The sequence below is a fragment of the Netta rufina genome, assembly GCF_964035555.1.
Source record: "Netta rufina genome assembly, chromosome: 19".
NCBI classification, from domain to species: Eukaryota; Metazoa; Chordata; class Aves; order Anseriformes; family Anatidae; genus Netta; species Netta rufina.
Window position 1 is genome coordinate 10995090 of NC_140143.1, and position 22151 is coordinate 11017240.

Consider the following 22151-nt stretch of genomic DNA (forward strand, 5'->3'; position numbering starts at 1 on the left):
CAGTGAGGGGGAAGGATGGTAACCTCCTTCTGAAGATGGTATCACTGCCACAACCTGGGTAAAATGACTGTCAGGAAGAAGCAGATTATAGGAAGCCTTCATCACATGAGCACTGTGTTTATGTCCATTCGCTTCTCTGTTTGTATGGTTTTTAGGGGGAGCTGGAGCGTCAGCTTCTTCAGGCAAATCCCATTCTGGAATCCTTCGGGAATGCAAAGACGGTGAAAAACGACAACTCCTCCCGCTTTGTGAGTTACTCCTTTTCTATTTACAGTCTGTAAATCTGGATTACTGTTCATGGAGATACTCCTTTTTAGGAGCTTAAGTAGTATCAGAAGTTTTCTTTGCTCTTTCCTCAGTGACTTCAGGTTTGGTTATAAGGCTGCCTGCGTTGTGTTGCAGTCACTGAAGATGCATCCTCGTTGGCTTTTGGCAAAACTTGCTTTAATTTTATCTAGTTTCCAACCTCCACTATCCTTGAAATGATAATAGCATTAGTAACATAATGAATGTAACTATGCTGTCAATATAAACTGTGGTTTGCATTCGCAAATTACTGCTGTATGTCTATAAAGGGTGAAGGAATAGAGCATCTCTAGGATTTGGCTAAATAAATAGCTTTCCTGTCAATAGCTGTGACTGTATCAACTGATTTAGAGAGAATATCCACAATTAAAATAAAGCACCAAACTTACATATAAAAACACTTCTAAATCTCGGTGTGCTTCTGACCCCTTTGCTGAAGAGAAGCCAGAAAGACAGCGTGACTTGACGTCAAGGTGTAGGGCATTCTCACACAGTAGGTTGAGTTTTGTTGGGTCAGTGCCTCGTTTTGTTGGAAGTAACTCTTTGTGTTCCATTGTTCTGAAACCAGTAGTGGAATTTGGGGTAAATAGCTATTTAACACTTTAAAAAAAAAAATTCCCTTAAGAAAAAAAAAGCAGTCTCCTATTTTCAGGGGAAAGAGGCTTTTAGTACTGCTTTATAACTGTGTGGGAGGCTTTAAGTCTTTTTTTTTTTTTTTTTTGCAAGAACTGAACTAAAATTTACAGAACAAATGAAAGATTTCTTGGCTGCCTTGATGTTTCAACGGTTGCTTGGATTTATTTGTATGAACTCAGCTCAAGCGATAAGGACTCTGGAAAGTTGCATGATTAAATCCTTCAGATTTATCAATCAAGGAGGGAGAGCAGAGTACTGTAGAAATTCAACTTCAGTAACTTTTTATAGCCACATTACTTAAACTACTGGCTGATGCTCATATAAGTTGCATTAGTATTCATAATATCAACAGGTTTCACTGTGCAATAATTCTTTATTCCGTTTCTCGAATCCATCAAATATTGTACTAATTTAATGAAGATACTTTTTTCCTGCAAGATGTTAGCATCTGCTCTGCGTTATGTTGAAGCCTGCATTGCCATCGTGAACATGATCACTCAGATGGCTCCAGCTCTATTTTTATAAAGGAGCAAGTATAATGCATTCCAGATGGTGTGTCTTCATGCAAATAAAAAAAAAAATCTGACTTAAAAAATGTCTTCCCACAAAGTGAGAACTGCTGTTGTTCAGCACACACAGGCTTAACAGTCTTTACTGTGCAGCGTGAAGAGGCCAGGCTGTGCCCTGTTTGCTGATAATGCCCGGTAACACTGAAATAAGGCTAATGTTCAGTCACTTTTTTCCCCTCACCTCTACAAAATGCTTGTATTTCCTGTGCTTCAGGAAATAAAGCCTGGAGCTTGCAGTGGATAGGGAAGTTTTGGAATATGGACCTGACAAGACAAATGCTGCTTCCCTTCCTACATGGTTTAAAAAAAGCCGTGTACTTCAGTGCTCTAAGGGTAGTGTAAACAGGATCCCGTTGGAGACTAATGGTGGTCATTAGCTGAGAGATTAAAGACTTCAGAGCAAGGCTTGCCTGTGCTCATTGAAAGGGCATATTCATATTTCACTCTCAGGAAGATGAGCTAGATCAGTGAGCTCTCTAGTATCGGCTTCAGTGGTTACTGAGCTTGGAGGCTGAGGAGGTCCCCGTCCCCTGGGGGGCATCTGCCTTAACGGGCTGTGTTGCCTCTGTGTGTTTCATTCGTGGGGCTGGGGGCTCGGCAGCAGCAATGTAATAACTTTGAAGTGTGAAACAGAGTAGAGCAGTTCTGAATTATACCGGAGTTACACCAGGCTAGACCTTATGTAGTGCTTCGTGCTTGCTCTCACACAAGACATGACAACCCAAGCTGTGTCACTCTGAGAGGTATCTCTGTGACCCATGGTGGGAAAAGCTGCCAGCTGCCTTGCTGGACATGCAGGTACTGACATGTGGTATATCGAGCTTATTGGCTGAATTTCAGCAAAATGATGGTATTATCTGTGTAACAGTTACAACTGTAGCTTTCAGGATGGTTACTGAACAAAAAATACAGTGCTTTAGTTCAAAGTTGAGCTTAGAGCATTCTGTTTCTTCATACCCAGAAATCTGTGTTCAAGTGCCTGGTCTCTTATCGGGTGTGCTTGAAAACAAGCCCCGATCTTTCCAGCAGTTGTTTCAGTGCCACTGACTTTCCAACCAAACTGCACATTAAGCAGTAGGGTTGTAAGCATTGAAGCCAATGTGAAATACTCCAACAGTTCTCCTAAATCTTGGAGAAATCCCTGAGCTGAGGGTGTGCAACTGAGTCAGAGCAGTTGCTGTGCTCTGAGGCCGAGTCGAGGTAAGGCTGGCTTGGGTGTTCCTTTCTCTGGGTGCCCTGGCCTGGCTGGGGAGAGAAGCACAGTCAGTCTTGCACACACAAACCTTTTTGGTATGAATGGGCCACCAGGGAACCAAGAGGTCGAGGGTGTTCTGGTAAGTGATGGTTTGAATGATTGCGGTGACTTGTTCAGGTGTTGTAATTCTGCAGCACGGCAGTGCACTGCAGAAACACTTAGTGGGTCAGGCCATTGCTGGAATACATCTATTCTCCACATTGTAGAGCAGAATATTTAATATGGAAATCCATAGTACATTCCCTGAGTGAAAGGGTTCTGCCAAACAGGAATTCTCTTTAACATACTAATAGCAATAATCTGTCAGACTTGAGATATGGGAGGCCCTGGATAATGATTTCAAGAAAGCTTTCAAAAGGGCTCCACAGAAGGTATTAGTAGGTGACTTTGAGCAGATATCATCAAAAGAAGCATTCAGCTGGCTGTTAGCAAATTGCTGTGATACTCCCTGAGCTCCAAAACCTGTTTCTGTGTAGATAAGACTCTAGAAGTTGGATGTGATGAAAATGGAGATCCTGGTGTGGTTGCAGAGTATTCCCACTGGTTTCTTCAGACACTTGCATCCAGGGAAATACTTACCAGTTTCATGAGCACAGACACTAGAAGTGGTCCAAATCCAAGCCAGAACCAGTGGGGAACATTTGTGGCAAGCGACAAACCAGGCTGGGGAACTGAAATGGCTTGAAACTGATTAGTTTCAACTCTGAGACCCAGTACCATGTGTTCACTTGCAACCAGTTTCTTCCCAAAAGCCAGTGTGTGGGGGAAGTATGCTCTGTATTTTCTCCTTTGTGAGGAAAAGGAGATGTGTGTGGAAGAAAGGGGTGCGTTGTCTCTCTAGGTCCCTTCTTTACCACCACTAGACAAGAGACCGTGGAGGTAGCAGGCAGCCCAGTCCTGGGGCAGGGAGTAGAGTCGTGATGTAGGCAGCGTGTGGAGATTTGGGATTGTTGCAGGTAGAGCAAATGCGGGCGTGCCTGAGGATGTTGGTGTTCGATAGAAACGTGCACACTGAAACTCGCAGCGTTGCTCTACTGTCACTTAACGTGTTCTGTCAGTGTGAGAGCCCTGGTGCGTTGGTCTTCAGAAGGTGTTTGAATGCAGAGTGATGCGTTCCACTGACGTGATGAGTGCGCTGAATGGAGATTTCATTTGAACTTGTGTGAAATGCTTATTACCCAATGTGCAGGTTGCATTGTTTTCATACAGACAGCTGAGTTGTTGTAATGAAAAAATAAGTACTTACAGAAATCTTTTTTCTTTGCAGGGCAAGTTCATTAGGATTAACTTTGATGTTACTGGTTATATTGTCGGGGCCAACATTGAGACATGTATCCTCCTTTGTGCTATGTCAGTGTGAAATGCAAGTTTCAAATGTTTTTTTTAACCCTTGAATTTGTTGGAATGTAGTGAAAGGTTACCATATTTCTGGATTCCATTGACAATGTCTCTCTTTTGTTTCAAAATAAGTGCTTGAATGTCATAAAGCCAGCATGCTTCCTCAGGCTTAGAAATTGGATATACCAACGCTTAGCACTCTGAAATCTGCTGCAATTTTAGGCTAGACTTAAAAACAGGGTTTGTCAAAGGAATTATTTCAAGTGTGCTTGCTCTACGTACGTTATCTTTTTGGAAGGATGCCAGTAAAAATACACTTTCCTAGCTGGAACCGCTGTACTGTGCCGAAGGCTGCCGCTCAGCGCTGCAGGAGCAGCTCTCCGCCAGGATGGAGATGGTGCTCAGCAATGAGTGACGGCGCTGGAGGTGCTGTCCTGCCCGTCACCTTCTGGTTTCACGGGGCTTCTGGATACCAGGGAGGTTTGGCGACACAAGGCTTACTGCCAATTAATGCTGAAGCCTAATTCAGTTGTAGTTCTAAGGTCCATTTTTATGTGTGATTGCATAAGAACAAGTAAAAACACTTATCCTGAAAGCCTTCTCTAAAGTTGTTTTCTAAGAATGTGTAAACTTTCCTAGTCTGTTTAGCTGCTTCTCTGTGGGGAATAGAAACAGGGTGGCCATAAAGTTATGAAATGAAGAGCCTTGGTAAACAATATCTTGTGAGTATTAATCATAAACATTGATGCAATTAAGCTTTCATTCTGTGCCTGTGAGTTAAACTGCTTCATTTTTAAGGATAGTGTGTGTGTTTGGTACTGTCATAAAATATAAAAATTTCCCAATAAGGCTGGGAAAAACCTGCAGTTATTCAAAATATGCTTTAATGTTGAACAATTTTTTTTCAGTTTGGTGCTTAGGGACAGGAACGAGGGCAATTCTTGCTTTTATGAAAGTTTCGAATAGTTTTGTCCAGAGGTTTATGAGAACAGGAGGACTTATCTTTTAGGGAATTCTTTCTTCATCACAGGAACTTGCCCTTGTGTCATTTCAAATAGTGGTCCCACATTCGTTTTACAATATGGAATATCAAGACATGAACATTTAAATAACACAACAGCTTGTTGCAGCTTACTAGAGACTATCAGCTGCACAAATTTGAGTTTGGAAACTTTTTAAAGGCAATGAAGAATAGTCTATTAAAAAAAAAAAACAACGTACTTGAAAGAAATGCTGAATGCACTAGAAAGAGTACTTTAGTGTTCAGCAGCTGCTGGGTTTTTGTACTTCGAGTAGGACTCAAGTCCTAATAGAAGAATGATTGAAAAAGAATGAGACCAGCTCCCCCTCCCACTTAGGTCTCAGTGATCCCTTACAGACATCAGCTGCGTGTGGCGGGGAAATGTAGACAGAATCCAAGAAACGAGTTTGCTGGAATTAAATGTGGGCTTCTGTCTGTCTGAATTTGAAATCCCTCATTTCAAGTTACTGAAAGTTTGTATTGGATGTAGTCCTGTCATTAGTATGAGAGTTCCTTTTGGTCCTTATGTAATTATATAGCCTGCTTTGAGTTCTGTGCGCACTGGGTGGCTTTTTTTACCCAAAATTTTAGAGCATCCTTGACTCTAGCTGTAATCAGACTTGTTGGAGAAGTCTCGTGCTGTTCGTCAGGCTAAGGATGAGCGGACATTTCATATCTTCTATCAATTGCTAGCTGGAGCAGGAGAACACCTCAAGTGTAAGTTAAGAATCTCACTGTTTAAATCTGTTGCATTTGTGTGCTGAGTTTGTTATTCTAGTGTTAACGCAGTTGAGTTTGAACTATTGTTTGGTCTTGAAACAGCGAGCTTTAAAAGAAGAAAGAAATGAAAAGCCAGGTGGCTTGATTTTGAAGTAACTTCTGTGTTTTGTCAAGTATGCTGTCAAACAACTGTTGCATTTCAAGCAAACGGCTGCTACTTGACAAAGTCTTGTTTGGGCAGGCTGGTGTCTTCAGTCTCTGGCCAGGAATCGCTGGACTGAAACGGCAGTGTGCTCCCAGCTGATTAATAACAAATCTGGTTGACAGTGCCTTCAGACTAGGGAGAATAGCAGCCATTTTGTCAGTACATAATGAAACCATGAGGTTCGCCCTTTGCAGTACTGTGCTGGTTATCTTCTACCCTTTTCTCCTGGTAACTGGGGATTCCTGCTAGGCTGTGATAAGTGAAAATGTTTGAAGGTACAGACTTCAGAGAACTGACCCACTTTTTGTCCTGTGTTAAATAAACTTGCATTTAGCATCCTTGATGTGTTTATCATCAATACCCAACTCCACTTCTGCTTGTGTCTGTTACCTTCAATAGACTTCCAATAGAGATGCTTGTTTTAGGGTACTTTAAATAGGGATTTATTATGCTAGACCTGAGTCAGGTAATGTTCTTTTTACAGACATAATACATTAAAGAGCTAATGTAGGATGCTTCAGGTAGGTGTTCTGGGAATCTGGCTTCAGCTTTTAGGGTATATTCATGTTTTTAGTTTTAAAAGAATGAATTACTAAGCTGGTATGATGGCTTGTAGCCATAGTTGAGGAACTGATTTGTAAAGCATAGGCTGTATGTTTAGTGAAAACGGTGTGCAGGTGGGTGTGAACAGCAGTTCCTTAGCTTGTTTTTCTTCCTCTTCTCCTTTCCCCCAAATACAGCTGATCTGCTGCTTGAAGGATTTAACAATTACAGATTTTTATCTAATGGCTACATCCCCATTCCTGGGCAACAAGACAAGGATAACTTTCAGGAGACTATGGAAGCAATGCATATCATGGGATTTTCACACGATGAGATCTTGTGTAAGTTAAGCCTCTTAGATTGTTAAAGTGTACTTTTTGTCCTGTACATGTGTGTACACACTTGCAAATTTAGTCAACAGATTTAACGTTGTTTCAGTGTCTTGACAGCCTGCATAAATGTTAACATAAGCTTACAGCTGAGTTAAAGCCATTTGCCTAAAATGTGTGATATAAAACTATTTCCTTTCTGAACTTGTTCTTCAAGTTTGGAAGGAAAATGATGTAAGTAACTGAAGAAAAGTTTGCTAAGTTGAACTCTCTTCAGTTAAACTGGTGTATATGTCTCTTGTTAACACAGCAATGCTGAAAGTGGTGTCTTCAGTGCTACAGTTTGGGAATATTTCCTTTAAGAAGGAGAGAAATACCGATCAAGCCTCTATGCCAGAGAATACTGGTAAGTTGGTCACGCTTTTACGGCTTCCTTTAACTTGAGCTGCAGTTTTCTTCCTATCGTTTGTTTAGTGCGTATCTTTGAGTACAGAGCAGCCTTCTGAGCTTCCTTGTTAAAGTTTTGTGAAAAAAAGGTGCCATGATTGCAATGGTAGTAGCCAACAGGTAATTATTAAAACTCGCATCTTCCATTCTCATAATGCAGACAAATTCAGATATCCATCAACAGAAATGATGCCGTTTTCATTGCTTCTAAACTTTAAGTATTTCAGTTGTAGTCCTGTTTATTGCTATCTACAAAGACTTAAGCACTAGGAAAAAGTGCATGCTTAAATCCGTTTGTTTTCTTTGGTTCCTGACAGCAGTTTTCTTGCCAATGATAAGAATCCTGGAGCCAAGCACAACTTCCATAGTGAAATGGCTGAACATAAGAATGCTGTATTTCAGAAAATCTGATTTCTGAAGTGGTGTGGTAGTGTGACTAAAATTTATCAGTACCCTAAATGCAATGCAATCAGCATTTTGAGGAGTTCTTTCTTTCTTCACTAAAATAGCTGATGAAGCAGTTCTCAGATCTTGAATTTAGTACTTCAGTTGTGGCCTTTTAAAGGCTGTCATGGAAAGTCAGCTTTGAGAACTGACCTCAGTGCACGGAGCAGTAAGAATCATTCATGAGACCTGCTGCACATGCACGAATCAAATTCTTGTCTGTCTTGTTTCATAATTGCCCTAAATTGCTGTGTGCGCGTACTGCTTGCAGTGTCCAAAACTTTTGTGATTTCCCAGGGCAGTGACCTGCTGCTCCAGCGAGCAGGTATGGATTAAAGCTCGACAATCACTGACTGGACGTTTGGCTTGCAGTTGTCATTTGGGGTTTTGCAGGGAGGAAGAAAGCTTGGGTGGGGGACTGGGTTTTGGGTCTTTTAGTGTCAGCTGAGGCAGTTCAAAGGAGTATGTTTCCATTTAAAAGGTAGAATGTATAAAAGATACAAATGCCTCTTACTTTCTGACTATCTTCACTTTTGTTTTATTACTGTTGTTTTTGGACATAGATATACTTATCCTTTAGAATTCTATATAGATATATAGTAGACCTATATCTCTATCTGTATATCTATATCCAATAGTGTGCTATTGAATATAGAATTTTAAATAAAGTGAAGATGCTGAAAAGATCAAATTGCAGTTAAGGCATGTTGCTGTTCTGCATTTAAAATCTAATCTACTAGGTTATCTGGTGATATTTTTTACCGTATCTTTTTGAAGATACTGAATAAAACTGATCTTCATCAGCTTGTCATCTGTATTGTCACATCTCACTGATGGGTTTTCCTAGTATACTACAGAGAAATAAGTGTCATGACAGTGACGAGTTTAGAGGTGTGTCTGAAATAGGGCAGATTTGTCTCCCCATAGACAGGAAGGAATTCGTGTGGGTAGTAAAGGTGTGAACCTAAACAACATGGATGAAAAAAAGGAAATAGTTAAAGACCCATTTCAAGTATAAACATAAGAGATAGCAAAAAGTTCATATAGTAGTCCTGGAGGAAGGGGGGAGGGAAGCTGTTTTTACAGAACCAATTCATATTTGTCAGGTTTAGAAGCCTTTCTTCCGAAAGGTTCATAAGCAATTTCATAAGGTTTGTACTTGAACTACGATACAAGCTTTTCCAGCATCTTTGCCTTATCCAGAAATTAAAACTGAAGTTGGATAGCCAGGGCTTGCTACAATCAGTAGACAGTTAAGTGGACATTCCTCAGCTGTAAGTGAACAAGATGAGTTGTGTGTTGTTTTTGGTGCAACATTGATCAAGATTAAAAAAAAAAAAAAAAAAAGAAACAATCCTACATGTCAGTGATGGAAATTGCACAGAGAGCTTTTAAATGGTCTGACTGAAGGAGGGAAACCAAGTGAGTGAAGTAGCATGGCTCGGTGTTGTCTCTGCCTTTCTGGGCTGCAATTGCACACGCTGCCAGCTCATGTGGAGCTTCTCATCCACCAACACCCCCAGGTCCCTCTCCTCAGGGCTGCTCTCAGCCCATTCCCTGCCCAGCCTAGATTTGTGCTTGGGATTGCCCCAGCCCAACGCAGCACCTTGCCCTTGGCTTTTCTGAACCTCACGAGGTCCGCACAGGCCCACCTCCCAGCCTGCCCAGGCCCCTCATGACGGCAGCCTTCCCTCCAGCACATCGACCGCACCACGCAGCTCAGTGGCATCAGCAGACTTGCTGAGGGTGCACTCAGTTCCCCTGTCCATATCCCTGACAAAGATATTAAACAGTGCCAGTCCCAGTGCTGACCCCTGAGGAACACCGCTCGTTACTGATCTCCACCTGGACACTGAGCCACTGACCGCAGCTCTGAGTGCAACCATCCAGCCAGTTACTTACCCACCCAGTGCTCCGTCCGTCACATCCGTGCGGCTCCAATTTAGAGACAAGTGTATCATGGGGGACAGGGTCAAATGCCTTGCACAAGTCCAGGAGGGTGATGTCAGTTGCTTTTCCCTTATCCACCAGTGCTGTAACCCTGTTGTAGCAGGCCACCAAATTTGTCAGGTGCGCTCTGCCCTTAGTGAAGTCCGGTTGGCTGCCACCAGTATGGCTTCACTAAGGGCAGATCATGCCTGACAAGTGCTCATGTATGTAGCACTTGTCAGGCATGATCTGAAAGGAATACTCAGTTGGTGATGCCATGCTAACTTCACTGATGCAGCTACGTTTTGATGTATGAGCCATTGTAATGAAGGTATAGCAGAGAGAATTGCAGACTTTAAAACCAAGTAGTAGCATTTTGAATACCATACAAAAACATCCTCTGCTTTTATGTTGGTATTATCTTTTTTAATGTAGGTTTATAAAAAATAATTTTATTTCAACAGTAAAACAATGAGCTGCTAGACTAGAAAGCTAGAAAGTTGAAATACTTACTGAATACAGTGTGGAAAGCTTCCTGCTAAAGGGCAGCACTTACCCAGACCTAAAAATATCTTCAGCGTCACTTTCATTTTTAGAAATTTGGAATCATAAGCACCTAGCCTATTGGAAAGGTTATTTGGAAAAAGGGGTTGATGCAGTGAGAATATCTGATGAGGGTGTGTGTAATGCATAATTTCAAACAATGAACCAGGACACCAGGAGAATTCAAGCTGTCTAAAAGTGAGCTGCTGTATGTGTTATTCTAAGCAATTTAACACATGGGTTTATAATATTTTGTATAAACAGGGTATTCTGCTATAGTCTATAATACGAGCATTCATAGCATTATGCTGCCATACCTGCCTAAACTGAAGCACAGGTTTTTAAGGAACCTTTAATGTGATGGAGTTGACGTGTGACACCATGCTGTGCTTTTTTTTTTTTTTTGGAGGTGAGAAAATGCTCCCATTAAAGTAATAAAATGAAGACCTGTGTGTGGGCAATAGACTGCTGCATGACCTCCTTGTAACTTTGTGAAATGTAGCATTTTCCACATTCCCTTAAAGAAGTTTGGTGGGTACTTCTGTAGACATTTGCGTCAGCTTTTGGGATGAAGTCCCACAGACACAGGCTTTGCAGTAGGGTAGGTCTGTCCACAAGAGAAGTGCATCTTCCTGACAGCTATTTTGAATAGCTGTTAAATTGTTCAGTTGGTGCATGAATGCCTTTGTCAGTAGCATGTTTCACCCATGTTGCTAGCTGCTGTGGAGGATTTAAGCACTTACATTTATTACTTCAATTTCCAGTTGCACAGAAACTCTGCCATCTACTGGGAATGAACGTGATGGAGTTCACCCGGGCCATACTGACACCACGCATCAAAGTCGGCAGAGATTACGTTCAGAAAGCCCAGACCAAAGAACAAGTAAGTTGTGGTGCTTTAAAGATGAAACAGTACCTCATCCTGATTCCTCCTTAATAAGAAACCTCCTTAATAAGAAAAGGTGGGATTAAATGTTTACTGCCACTAACGTTTGCTGTCCTCACTAAACATCCTTTAAGTGGTAAAAGTCAATGGTAGAGTAAAAGAAACTTCCTTTTCCTTAGCCTTCTGTTGGTTTTATCCTTTCATGTAGTTATACATACTAAATGCATAGAGCCTTTGTTTTTATGGTACTGTTTAGAAACACATGACCATAACATCAAGCTGCATACTATTTCGTCTGCTTGTTTTCTTTCCCCAGGGGTATTAACGCCATTGAACTTCTTTTGTTGCTCAGTTATTTTTGATAACATCCATGTCCATGTTCTTTTGATGACTTTTCCAGAGTAAATAAACTTTCCTGTTTGCATTTTCAGGCAGACTTTGCAGTGGAAGCTTTGGCAAAGGCCACCTATGAACGCCTCTTCCGCTGGCTTGTTCACCGCATTAACAAAGCTTTGGACAGGACCAAACGACAGGGAGCGTCTTTTATTGGAATTCTGGATATTGCTGGGTTTGAGATCTTTGAGGTACTTTAAAACACTGATCAGATTTTTCTTTTCCTCTCCATGTTATTGTGCATTCAGGATTAACTGTAGTGCTACTAAACTCATGCATGTTCCAAGGCTGCAGAAGGGTTTTGGAGTTTGTAGCACATGAATGCTTTGACAACCCTGAATTACAGTGCCAAAAAATCAAACAGTGAACCATTCTCTGATATGTGATGTTTCTACAACAATTATGTTTCCCTATTACGTGCTAGTTCAGTATAGGTACCAGGGAACATAAGAGACTTTGAATAATCCTTTTTCCACTTTTCTTTACAATGTCCTTGAATGTTGCAGGGCTTTCAGGGAATTTCCTTACAAGGTCAAATTTTTGACTTCCAAATGTGGTAAATCCTGCCACTGAATTATTCTTGCTTACGAGTGTTATTTTTGTAGTTGAACTCCTTTGAGCAACTCTGCATTAACTACACCAATGAGAAGCTTCAGCAGTTATTCAACCACACGATGTTTATCCTGGAGCAAGAGGAGTACCAACGAGAGGGTATAGAGTGGAATTTCATTGACTTTGGACTGGATCTGCAGCCTTGCATTGACTTGATCGAAAGACCTGTGAGTTTGTGCATTAATAATACTCTAAGGAGAAGGGGTTCATCTCAAGCGTTTGTCTTACAAATTGTAGGACTGTACAGAGATTTCTTGCAAAGCTATTGTGGAAACAGTTAACTTGAATGCTGAATTCCAAGGCCTAAAATGCCACGTATTAATAAAAAGGATTTATCCTTAAGGGATTTTGACCCGATGTTAGGGTAAAACACTCTGCTGAAGATATTAAGCAACTATTTTTATACCTTTTCCCTTGTACTAACGAAGTCTTTAGTCCTTCCACTTTCATATTAAACCATGGCAGTGCATTATAGGAGCGGTAGTGTGGTGATTTAGTAAGAAAGCTTTTCAAGTCTTAAGGTAAAACTTTGAAATCAATAGAAAAAAATCTGAAACCCCATTTAGGATAAACTTTCTTGCAAATCTGCCTTTTGAATAGGACAGTAATATTTTAAAGGTGGTGTTATCACTGCACTTTGATATTCTGGCTGCTCAATATATGGAAGCTGAAAAAGACTTCAAAGCAGTACGAACAGCTGGTTTCAGGAAGGGACTGGGAGAACTGAGGATCATAATTCCTGGAAGGTTCTCTTTGTACGTCAGAAGTATGCTGTCAAAGTTATTTTATGACTGTTTAATTAAAACTAGAGCATTGCAGTTACTGCTCTGTACATTCATCTGTGCGTACTCTAGAGTACCCAAAGTTGGCAGTGCCAATGATGCTGTGCATCCTGAAGAGCAGAACAGACACACTCTGGCATTGGTGGTTTTTTGTTTGGTTGTTTTCTTGTGTTGCAGTAACAAAAGGGAAATCTTATTTCAGTTATCAAGATGTTGCATTTTGAGAGTGGAACTTAAAATTCTGTCTCCTTGGAAGGTAAAATCTCTGCCAAAAAGACTGGAGGCTTCAGAATGGGGGTGTTCTCAATATGCAGATGGTTTAAGTGAATATTCTAAAATGCATTGAAGTACTTTTTTTTTTTTTAAAGGAAATGTCAGCATAGTCTTAATTGTTCAGCAAATGAAGTATGTGATGCTATGTAGTAGGCAAATATAAACATCTTCAAATGTTTAATTTCTGAGTTCATTAGAAACTTTTGAAATACAAATCTTTATGAACTATTTTTCCATTCTGTTCCTGTGTATATCGGTCTGTCTTCCCTGAGGAAAATGATTGTCAAACAATTCTACAGCTGTACAATGCTAGTGTTGCTTGTTCCCTACTTCATTCTAAGAATAAACAAACCCTCTAATGGAGTAGTGTATGAAACTGCTGGCTGCTGAAGTTAAGCCTGCTGAATCCCTCTGGATGCTGCTACTGCATATCAACACAAGGCTTGGCAAGGGAAGGCCTCATGGCTGCCACAGTAGTATCAAGTGGCTGGGAGGGATAATTGTCTTCAGTTTTGCCAACATTAAAGCATGACAGTAACTACTGTGGAAACCTGGGTGAGCTGCTGCATAGGTATGTTCTGTAGAAATGTTTGGAAGGAAACTCTGGAGGTCATCTATTCCAGTCTCGTCTGAAAGCAAGGCTTCAGGCAGTACTAGGTCAGCTCTATCAGAGTCCATATACATTGGAATGAATTGGTTTGAACCAGTCAAAATGCCTTCATGGAACTGAATTCCCCCACAGTTTGCTTTAATTTATATCAAACTAGAATCAACTTTTTATTGTGGCATTCAATTACATGTTTTGAATACAAAATATTATGAAATATATGCATATTAAATAGTAACACAAATAAAATACATCTGAATTTCAGGCAAATCCTCCTGGTGTGTTAGCATTACTGGATGAAGAATGCTGGTTCCCTAAAGCTACTGACAAAACATTTGTGGAAAAATTGGTCCAAGAGCAAGGAACCCACTCCAAATTCCAAAAGCCAAGACAGCTCAAGGACAAAGCAGACTTCTGCATTATTCATTATGCAGGGAAGGTAAGAGTTAAATATTAGATACTTGGTTAGAAACATTGGTTTAAGAAAAGTATTATGAGGTGTGAAGCTACCAAATTTAGAAGTACTTGTGCAAGAAGGTGGCCTGGTTTTGTTTTTTTGGACATGCGGGAGTGCTCTGATGGAACTCTTGTTACCAAATAGCAGACAGAAGTTAAAAATAATAATATTAAAATAAGTAAATATTTCAATTCCCTGAAATTTTGTTGTCAGGTCTTAGAGGTGAGTTTTTTCAGGGCTTACTAGAGTGGTCTATTCTGAGTATGTTTCCAAGTTGATAATGCATAAGTAGGACTATGTCAGTACTATCTTGTTCAACTTTATTCCCTCAGTTCAACACAAGACTGTTTGTTCCCTTCTATAGCTAAACTGATATCTTTTCACCTTTACTGTTAATTCAACCTTCATTTTTCTGCTGAGGAACAGAGCGTGGATGCAATGTAAACTGGTCCATGAAGCAGCCATGTAATCCTTGTCAGCATTTTGTAGACATTTCATGATCACCAAGTCTATTCTGTAGGGTCATGCTATGTAACCAGTTTCATAAATAGCTAAACTTAATCCTAGTACCATTTCTTGGAGAGCTGGGTGATCACCAACCACATGAAGTTTAACAAAGGCAAGTGCCGGGTCCTCCACCAAGGACGGGGCAACCCTGGCTGTACGTACAGACTGGGTGATGAGACGCTAGAGAGCAGCCCTGCAGAGGGGGATCTGGGGGTTGTGGTTGGCAGCAAGTTGAATATGAGCCAGCAGTGTGCCCTGGCAGCCAGGAGGGCCAACCATATCCTCAGGTGCATCAAGCACGGCATCACCAGTCGGTCGAGGGAGGCGATTGTCCCGCTCTACTCTGGTGTGGCCTCACCTCGAGCACTGTGTGCAGTTCTGGGCACCACAGTACAAAAAGGACATTGAACTGTTGGAGAGTGTCCAGAGGAGGGCAACTAAGATGGTGAAGGGCCTAGAGGGGAAGATGTATGAGGAGCGGCTGAGGGCACTGGGCCTGTTCAGCCTGGAGAAGAGGAGTCTGTTCTAGTCTGTTCTAGTCTGTTCTAGTCTGTTCTAGTCTGTTCTAGTCTGTTCTAGTCTGTTCTAGTCTGTTCTAGTCTGTTCTAGTCTGTTCTAGTCTGTTCTAGTCTGTTCTAGTCTGTTCTAGTCTGTTCTAGTCTGTTCTCCTTTAATTTCAAATATTATTAATGTTATCTATTCATTAATGTTTGGTGGCGCCAATTAGATAATTGTAGCAAAATAAAATAAATGTGTTGCTTCAATATTTAAAATAGTAACTTTAGAAATAGTCAATCACTGTTGCTACAGTTAATAGTAAATTAGCTGTGAAACAAAAGATTACCTTTAGGTAATCAAAATGAAGTAAAACATCTTGGTACCAGAGTACAAAGAAGTAATTGTTTGGCAGCAGCCAGCCATTCTTCAGAACGTTGCAGGCATTTCTGTGATGCTGACTCTGCATTGACTTACCTTCTTCTGACAGAAAGTGCTTTTCAATTACCAGTCGGAGTGTGTATGTCCTTCAAAAGTGAAATCCTTGTAAAATATCTTTCTGCAAAAAAGACTAGGATGCTCTCATCTGATTTTAGATGGTGGGAGTATTTGAATTTGACTTGTCTTCCAAAGTCCTTATTTAGAAATAGCTACCTTTTGGTCTTGTTGAAGCAAAACCATGCTACCCAGAGGTTGTTAGATTTTTATTTTTTAGGGCTCTCTTTTGCATTGTGATGAAGTCCATGTTGGTAGCATGGAATTTGCAACTGCTGAGCTATAGTTTCATGGCAAAACCACAGAACTGTTTCTTTCAAAGATAAGATCTCTCCTTGTTTTGTTTATAGAACAAAAATGTTTACGTAGATCTGTTATAGTGAAACTAAAAATTTATTTTTTCAGCACGTTCTCAGTTTAACCTAGGCATTTATGTACAGTAATTAAGGTCTGTGTCGGAGTTCTTTCTACATCTTCACAGCAAACAGCAGAGCCTTATTTTGTCAATACTGCCAAGCTGAGAAATGTATGCTAGCTACTAGTAAGCAAAAAGTCAGATGAAGTTTAAATTAAATTCATTATTATTTACTTTTACTCTTTCAATAGATCAATACATTTTAGTGGTACTTTGAAGTACTCTAAGGAGAGACAACTAAGTTCTGCCAAGCGAATATTTAAAAGAATGGGAGAAGAGTTATCAGTATACTGTTTCGAAAGCTTATTTTTAAAGCTAGAAAATCTAAAATTAAGGCTGGTAGTATATTGTGACCGTTTGCAATTTGTCTGCTCTAAAGGTAGACTACAAGGCAGATGAGTGGTTGATGAAGAACATGGACCCCCTGAATGACAACGTGGCTACACTCTTGCACCAGTCTTCTGACAAATTTGTTGCAGAACTTTGGAAAGATGGTAAGAGGTCATGCTCTGAGTACAGAAGTTGTTGGAGATTTCTCCTTGCTGGATTAGTTATCTTTTTGTTCCTGTTCTGTCCTCACTTCCACCTCTTCATTGTAAATATCTACAGTGTTTTCTCTATGGTTTAGTACCAAAAATACAAGAGGGAAGCTGCGTTGCTCTTAGTATGGTCCTTTGCACATGTACCATTTCTGAGTAGCTGCTTCTCATATTCATTATTTGAACTGATAACTCACCTACTACTTGTTAACCTGTGTCAAATTTTATCTGTAGAATTATGTCTAAAATTCTTGACATGCTGCACTGAAGTCCTGAATATAAACAGCTGCTTCTTACATGAGCAGTACAGTGCAGGGGTGGGTGGGTGACACCCTGGAAAACTTATTTCCTGAAATAAAACTCATTAACAGCTAAACCAGTGCTTATATATTCCATATTAAAATCAAATGCAATATTTTGCCTACTGAACTGCACATTGCTGTTTAACCAGTTTTACCTGCACGTCAACAAATTTTTTTCCCAAAATGCTCCAAGAAGCAGAAATAACCAAATAACTACTAAGCAGGGACTGTTACAGTTTTTAACATCACAGTATATTAATATCAGTATATTTACATGTCATAGTGCATAAAGCCTGTACTTTCTTTCTCCAGGAAAAATTCCAGCTTGTGATACAGGTGTTGCTGTAGGTTAATAGAGTTCCCATCTTCTCAGGAGTACTTACTTGGCTCAGCTGCAGAGAGCTGTTACAATGAATATATTAAGAACTCTTTGGTTGGGGATCTGGTCCTTTCCTTTTGAGTACATGTGTAGAAATGAAAGTGGTTTGATCCAAATATTCAAAACCTGCTTCCACAGATAATTGAAATATGCATGGAATATGTTGTGGCCTAATGGCCTTTGTAGCACAGTTAAGTCTGCTTGCAATTGATAAACCTGTTCTGTATACTAACTGAAGTGTCTTGTGTGTCTGCTCTTCTGTCTTTCTGTTTTTGCTGTTTCTCTGCCTTAGAGATTCAGAATATTCAGAGAGCCTGTTTCTATGACAATATTACTGGTCTTCATGATCCACCAGGTGAATGGATATAAAAACCATAGGCCTCCTAAAGGCAGGGCTGTTGTATCTACAGGAAAACCATTTTTGCTCGTAGGCTTGCATGAACTTTTTCATTTCATGCTAAATTTAGGTATACCTCCACAAGGCAAATGTTCTGAGTGCATACCTATTCAGTTGCTGCTGCATACATATAGCATCTATATTATGCATTGCATTTAAGCATTGCAGATGAAAAGGTTTGTTGCTTCCTAGTTCCAGAATTGCTTCTTAAATGATAATTCTGGTAGCTCTAAGTATTTGAGACAATGCATAAGCTTTATAACACTATCAAGCTTCTTTCTGCAGTCCAACATTGACAAAACTCTGGATATTTTAGAATGTAGGTATGGTTTTTGAGAAGGGGAGGTGAAGAATCTATGAAAACTATCAGAAATGCTGCAGTCTTGTTAGTGGAGTATATAAAATAAATTTCTCCTTGACTTATCAGAGTCGTTCTATTTAAAAACATGTTTAATATTTCCCCTTGTAGAAATTGCATGCTTTTATTAAGGTATTAAAATTAAACCACTTACTTAGGTATTTAGAAGAAGCTTTAGATATTTTTATCCAACCTCTTCATCCTCCCCTTCTTCCTCTCCAAGTTTTGAAATGTGTGTGTGAAGCTTGTGCCTTCAACCTTTGCAATTTTTACTTGAAACCTGCTATTCTCGATATACTACATACTTCAGGCTGCAAGTGCTGTTTACTTAAAAATAATAATAATAATAATTACTGAGTGTGAGTTCAGAAGTTTTAGCCAATAGGTAATTTCATTCATGCTGTTCAGTGACTGCTCTTAACCTACAGGGAAGACATATGAACTTTAATATTGATTATTTCAATATAAATAACCTTAATATAGTTGGAGGACAGAGGGGAGCGAAAGACAAGACACACAAATCAAAATCGATTTATTCACAACATTGTAAAACTGTACGCGGTCTTAGAGATGCCAGATGCCAAAACGGAATGATGTCCGGTCGTTAGTGGTGTCTGTTGGGTATGTGCTGTTACATTCATCTTCTGTAAGATGAATTTCTATCCCCCTTCTTCTGTAGAACTCAATTAAAAAAACTATAGCTTCTGTAAACTTCCAGTAATTTCTATCCCCCTTCTTCTGTAGAACTCAATTCTGCTCCAAAATAAATATTTGGGATATGCACTTACGAACAACTTGCTACAGACTTATTCTTCTAACTCTAATAAGCCACATAGATTCTTGCATTTAAAACTGTGTGTGGAGGATCTGGGCTCTGCTCGGTACTACATGAGACTTGCAAGTGGTTATTCAAACTTGTTGCCCTGTATTTTTCTGCTTTTAATCTTCCTGTTTTGTATAGACTTTTGAAAGCCATGTGAGTACAAGTATGAAATAAAATACTGACACTTTCTGATTCTTTATATACAAAACTAATTCTGGTAGCGTTTCCCTTTGCTTTGATGTAATTGAATGTGAAGATAACATTACAAAAACAAATTACATATAATCTCTTGATTTCATGGAGAACCAATGCATGCTGTGTATTTATTCAGTACTAAGCAGTACCAGCTATTATTAAGATGTAAGCCACCTTATTCCATGTTTAAGCAAGCTGTTTAAATAACTGTTGACATGCACGTGGAATCACAGTCTTGTTCATGTTTTTGGCGTAAGGGTCTTAATGATGACAGTCAGATTTGGAATGCGTGCTTCTAAAGAAGAAGCCAGGGAGATCCTTACCCAAAATGTTTCAAAATTAAACAAAACCTTTCTCTATTCTGATGCTTTGTGGCAGCTTTGAAGTGCATGGGTGTGCAGTTTTCCTGTTTTGAAAACCCTCTTTTGGTGAAGGGGAAATCTCCACAGATTTATATACAATTTGAAAGAATTATTCAAAATCTCTGACTAGCAAAAGTCGGGCAAATACTTTTTCCCCTCTTGTCACTGAAATAATACTATTTCCAACTCTTCTGTAAATCATTGTCCTCAAACAAATTTGAGCATTCAGTAAAACTCATACTTCACCTATATGATTGTCATAAGTGACTCTTCATTTTAAACAAATATGAACAGATAACTAATTCCAAATGTTCAACTCAAATATTTCATATTGTAAGAATACGAAGAATTGCCAGTTTCAAGGCAACTGTCTTTCTTAAAAGTTTACTTAAAGAAAATGGCTTTACTGGTCATGTAGAACTGCAAGTAAAGAGCTAGATATTTTAGTAGGTTCCTACTAAAGCTACACTACTCTGCTGTTTAAGTTTGTGGCTTCTGGTTCCACTGCTTCTGCACAGCGTCCCTAGTACCTGCTGACTGCCTTGCCTACTGATGGCATCTTCTGTCATTTGTTCCACAAAGCTTTTGCTGCTGCACTATTGCTCTTCTTTCTGTGCATCTTTATACCAGACAAATATTAAGGTTCACTTATTTACTTTCTCTTGTCCTTCCCAGTGGATCGTATTGTCGGTCTGGATCAGGTCACTGGAATAACAGAGACTGCTTTTGGCTCTGCATACAAGACCAAGAAGGGCATGTTTCGTACTGTTGGGCAACTGTACAAAGAGTCTCTCACCAAGCTGATGGCAACGCTCCGAAACACTAATCCCAATTTTGTTCGCTGCATCATTCCAAACCATGAAAAGAGGGTATGTGCTACAGACTACTCCCTGAATTCTTTCTCCTTATTAATAAGAATATTTATGTGCACTTTAAATTATGCATGCTGTCTGGGTATTCACTTTGAAATTCGAAGGCAGGTGTTGCAAAGCTTTCACACAGACCAATATACTTTGTGCTACCTGATCTAGTAGTTGCTTTGGGTAACTTGATCTAGTGGAAGGTCTCCCTGCCTATGGCAGCAGGGTTGGAACTAGGTGGTCCTTAATGTCCTGTCTAGCCCAAACCATTCTATGAATGTCTTCTCAGTATTCCCAAGCGCACCCCGGATTTAGACAGTTGATTTTGTAGAGAGTATCTTGAAAAATTTAAACTGCAATTTTTCATGATTGCAAATTAAAAATTTAAAAATCATGTTTTTGTTTGTCCAGGCTGGAAAATTGGATCCACACCTAGTTCTAGATCAGCTTCGTTGCAATGGTGTTTTGGAAGGAATAAGGATTTGTCGACAAGGATTTCCAAACAGGATAGTCTTCCAGGAATTTAGACAGAGGTAACAATGTGCATAGTCTCTTGAGGTTTTTATTTTTGAGGTGAAGTTTCTTGTTAAATTATTGGAAGAAAAAAAAAAACAACAACAAACACAAGTAGAACAAAATCCATATCAGTGTGTGATGTCTTGAGGGGGTTTGAACTCAAAGCAGTTAAATGCTTAGTTTATCCAAAAGAGAATGAGGAAGGGAAAGCAACCTAAGATGGACTTCTGGAAAAGCTTTCTGGAGGAACTTCTTAGTCATGCACTTGGTGGTAATACCTGTATGGGTTTATAAAAATAAAGATTACTGGTAAATATAAAGACTTTTTTTTTATTTGACTTTAAGGTATGAGATCCTTACTCCCAATGCAATTCCAAAAGGTTTTATGGATGGTAAGCAAGCCTGTGAGCGAATGGTAAGTATTTATGCCTAAATATTGTTAAAACACTGAAAAGTTAAAACAAAAAATGTCCTTTTCTTGACGTAAAAGCCATATACTTGTCTATCCATGTAGATCAGAGCCTTAGAGCTGGACCCCAACTTATACAGAATTGGACAGAGCAAGATATTTTTCCGAGCTGGTGTCTTGGCACACTTAGAAGAAGAACGAGATCTGAAGATCACAGACATTATCATCTTCTTCCAGGCAGTCTGCAGAGGATACCTGGCTAGAAAGTATGTGTGCTTTTATGACTGGATCTGCTTTTGATTACAAGTCTCTTTGATAGGTAGCTAGGCTTCAAAACTTCTATCTAAGGACAGACTTTTCTTAAGAAAGTATGTTGCCTGAAATATTGTAGTTGTGTCCAAGGGAAAGAGGTAAGTCTCCACCTACTAATTCTAATAAGACTTTGTACCTTCATTCCATAACAATATCTGCTTTTCTAGGTCTTGGCTTTATGACACATGGAGCAGTTTACTTCAATATAGCTAATGATTGCAAAAAATCTCTCCTGCTCCATCATAAGTTCTCAGAAGTACTCTGGAAAACTGTTTTTTGAAACAAAGGGGGGCGGTTCACTGTCTAATCCATCCTGATTTTTATCAATTTGAGGAAAAAGTCTTAACAAATAGCATTGGTAAAATGGAATCCAGCTCTTGCCTATCCCCTTTACTTAAGGAGTTAAGTGATTGACTTATGATTAAGTCAATATAGTCATTAAAACTTTAAATAAATAAATAATGGTCTGCAAGTGCTCTAGAGTTGGGTAAC

General features: G+C 39.6%; 1 protein-coding gene across 1 annotated transcript in view; it reads left to right on the plus strand.

Annotated features, from left to right (window-relative positions):
- The window catches only part of MYH10 (myosin heavy chain 10), a 103354-nt gene that overhangs the window by 57666 nt on the left and 23537 nt on the right, over nucleotides 1–22151 (plus strand). Inside the window, exons 6-19 of the mRNA XM_084298444.1 lie at nucleotides 156–248; nucleotides 4034–4097; nucleotides 5744–5842; nucleotides 6791–6934; nucleotides 7233–7328; nucleotides 11050–11168; nucleotides 11603–11755; nucleotides 12170–12343; nucleotides 14104–14277; nucleotides 16587–16701; nucleotides 20238–20431; nucleotides 20834–20955; nucleotides 21284–21353; nucleotides 21453–21613. Of these exons, the coding sequence (XP_084154570.1) occupies nucleotides 156–248; nucleotides 4034–4097; nucleotides 5744–5842; nucleotides 6791–6934; nucleotides 7233–7328; nucleotides 11050–11168; nucleotides 11603–11755; nucleotides 12170–12343; nucleotides 14104–14277; nucleotides 16587–16701; nucleotides 20238–20431; nucleotides 20834–20955; nucleotides 21284–21353; nucleotides 21453–21613 (1778 nt within the window). The remainder of the gene's footprint in view (nucleotides 1–155; nucleotides 249–4033; nucleotides 4098–5743; nucleotides 5843–6790; nucleotides 6935–7232; nucleotides 7329–11049; nucleotides 11169–11602; nucleotides 11756–12169; nucleotides 12344–14103; nucleotides 14278–16586; nucleotides 16702–20237; nucleotides 20432–20833; nucleotides 20956–21283; nucleotides 21354–21452; nucleotides 21614–22151) is intronic.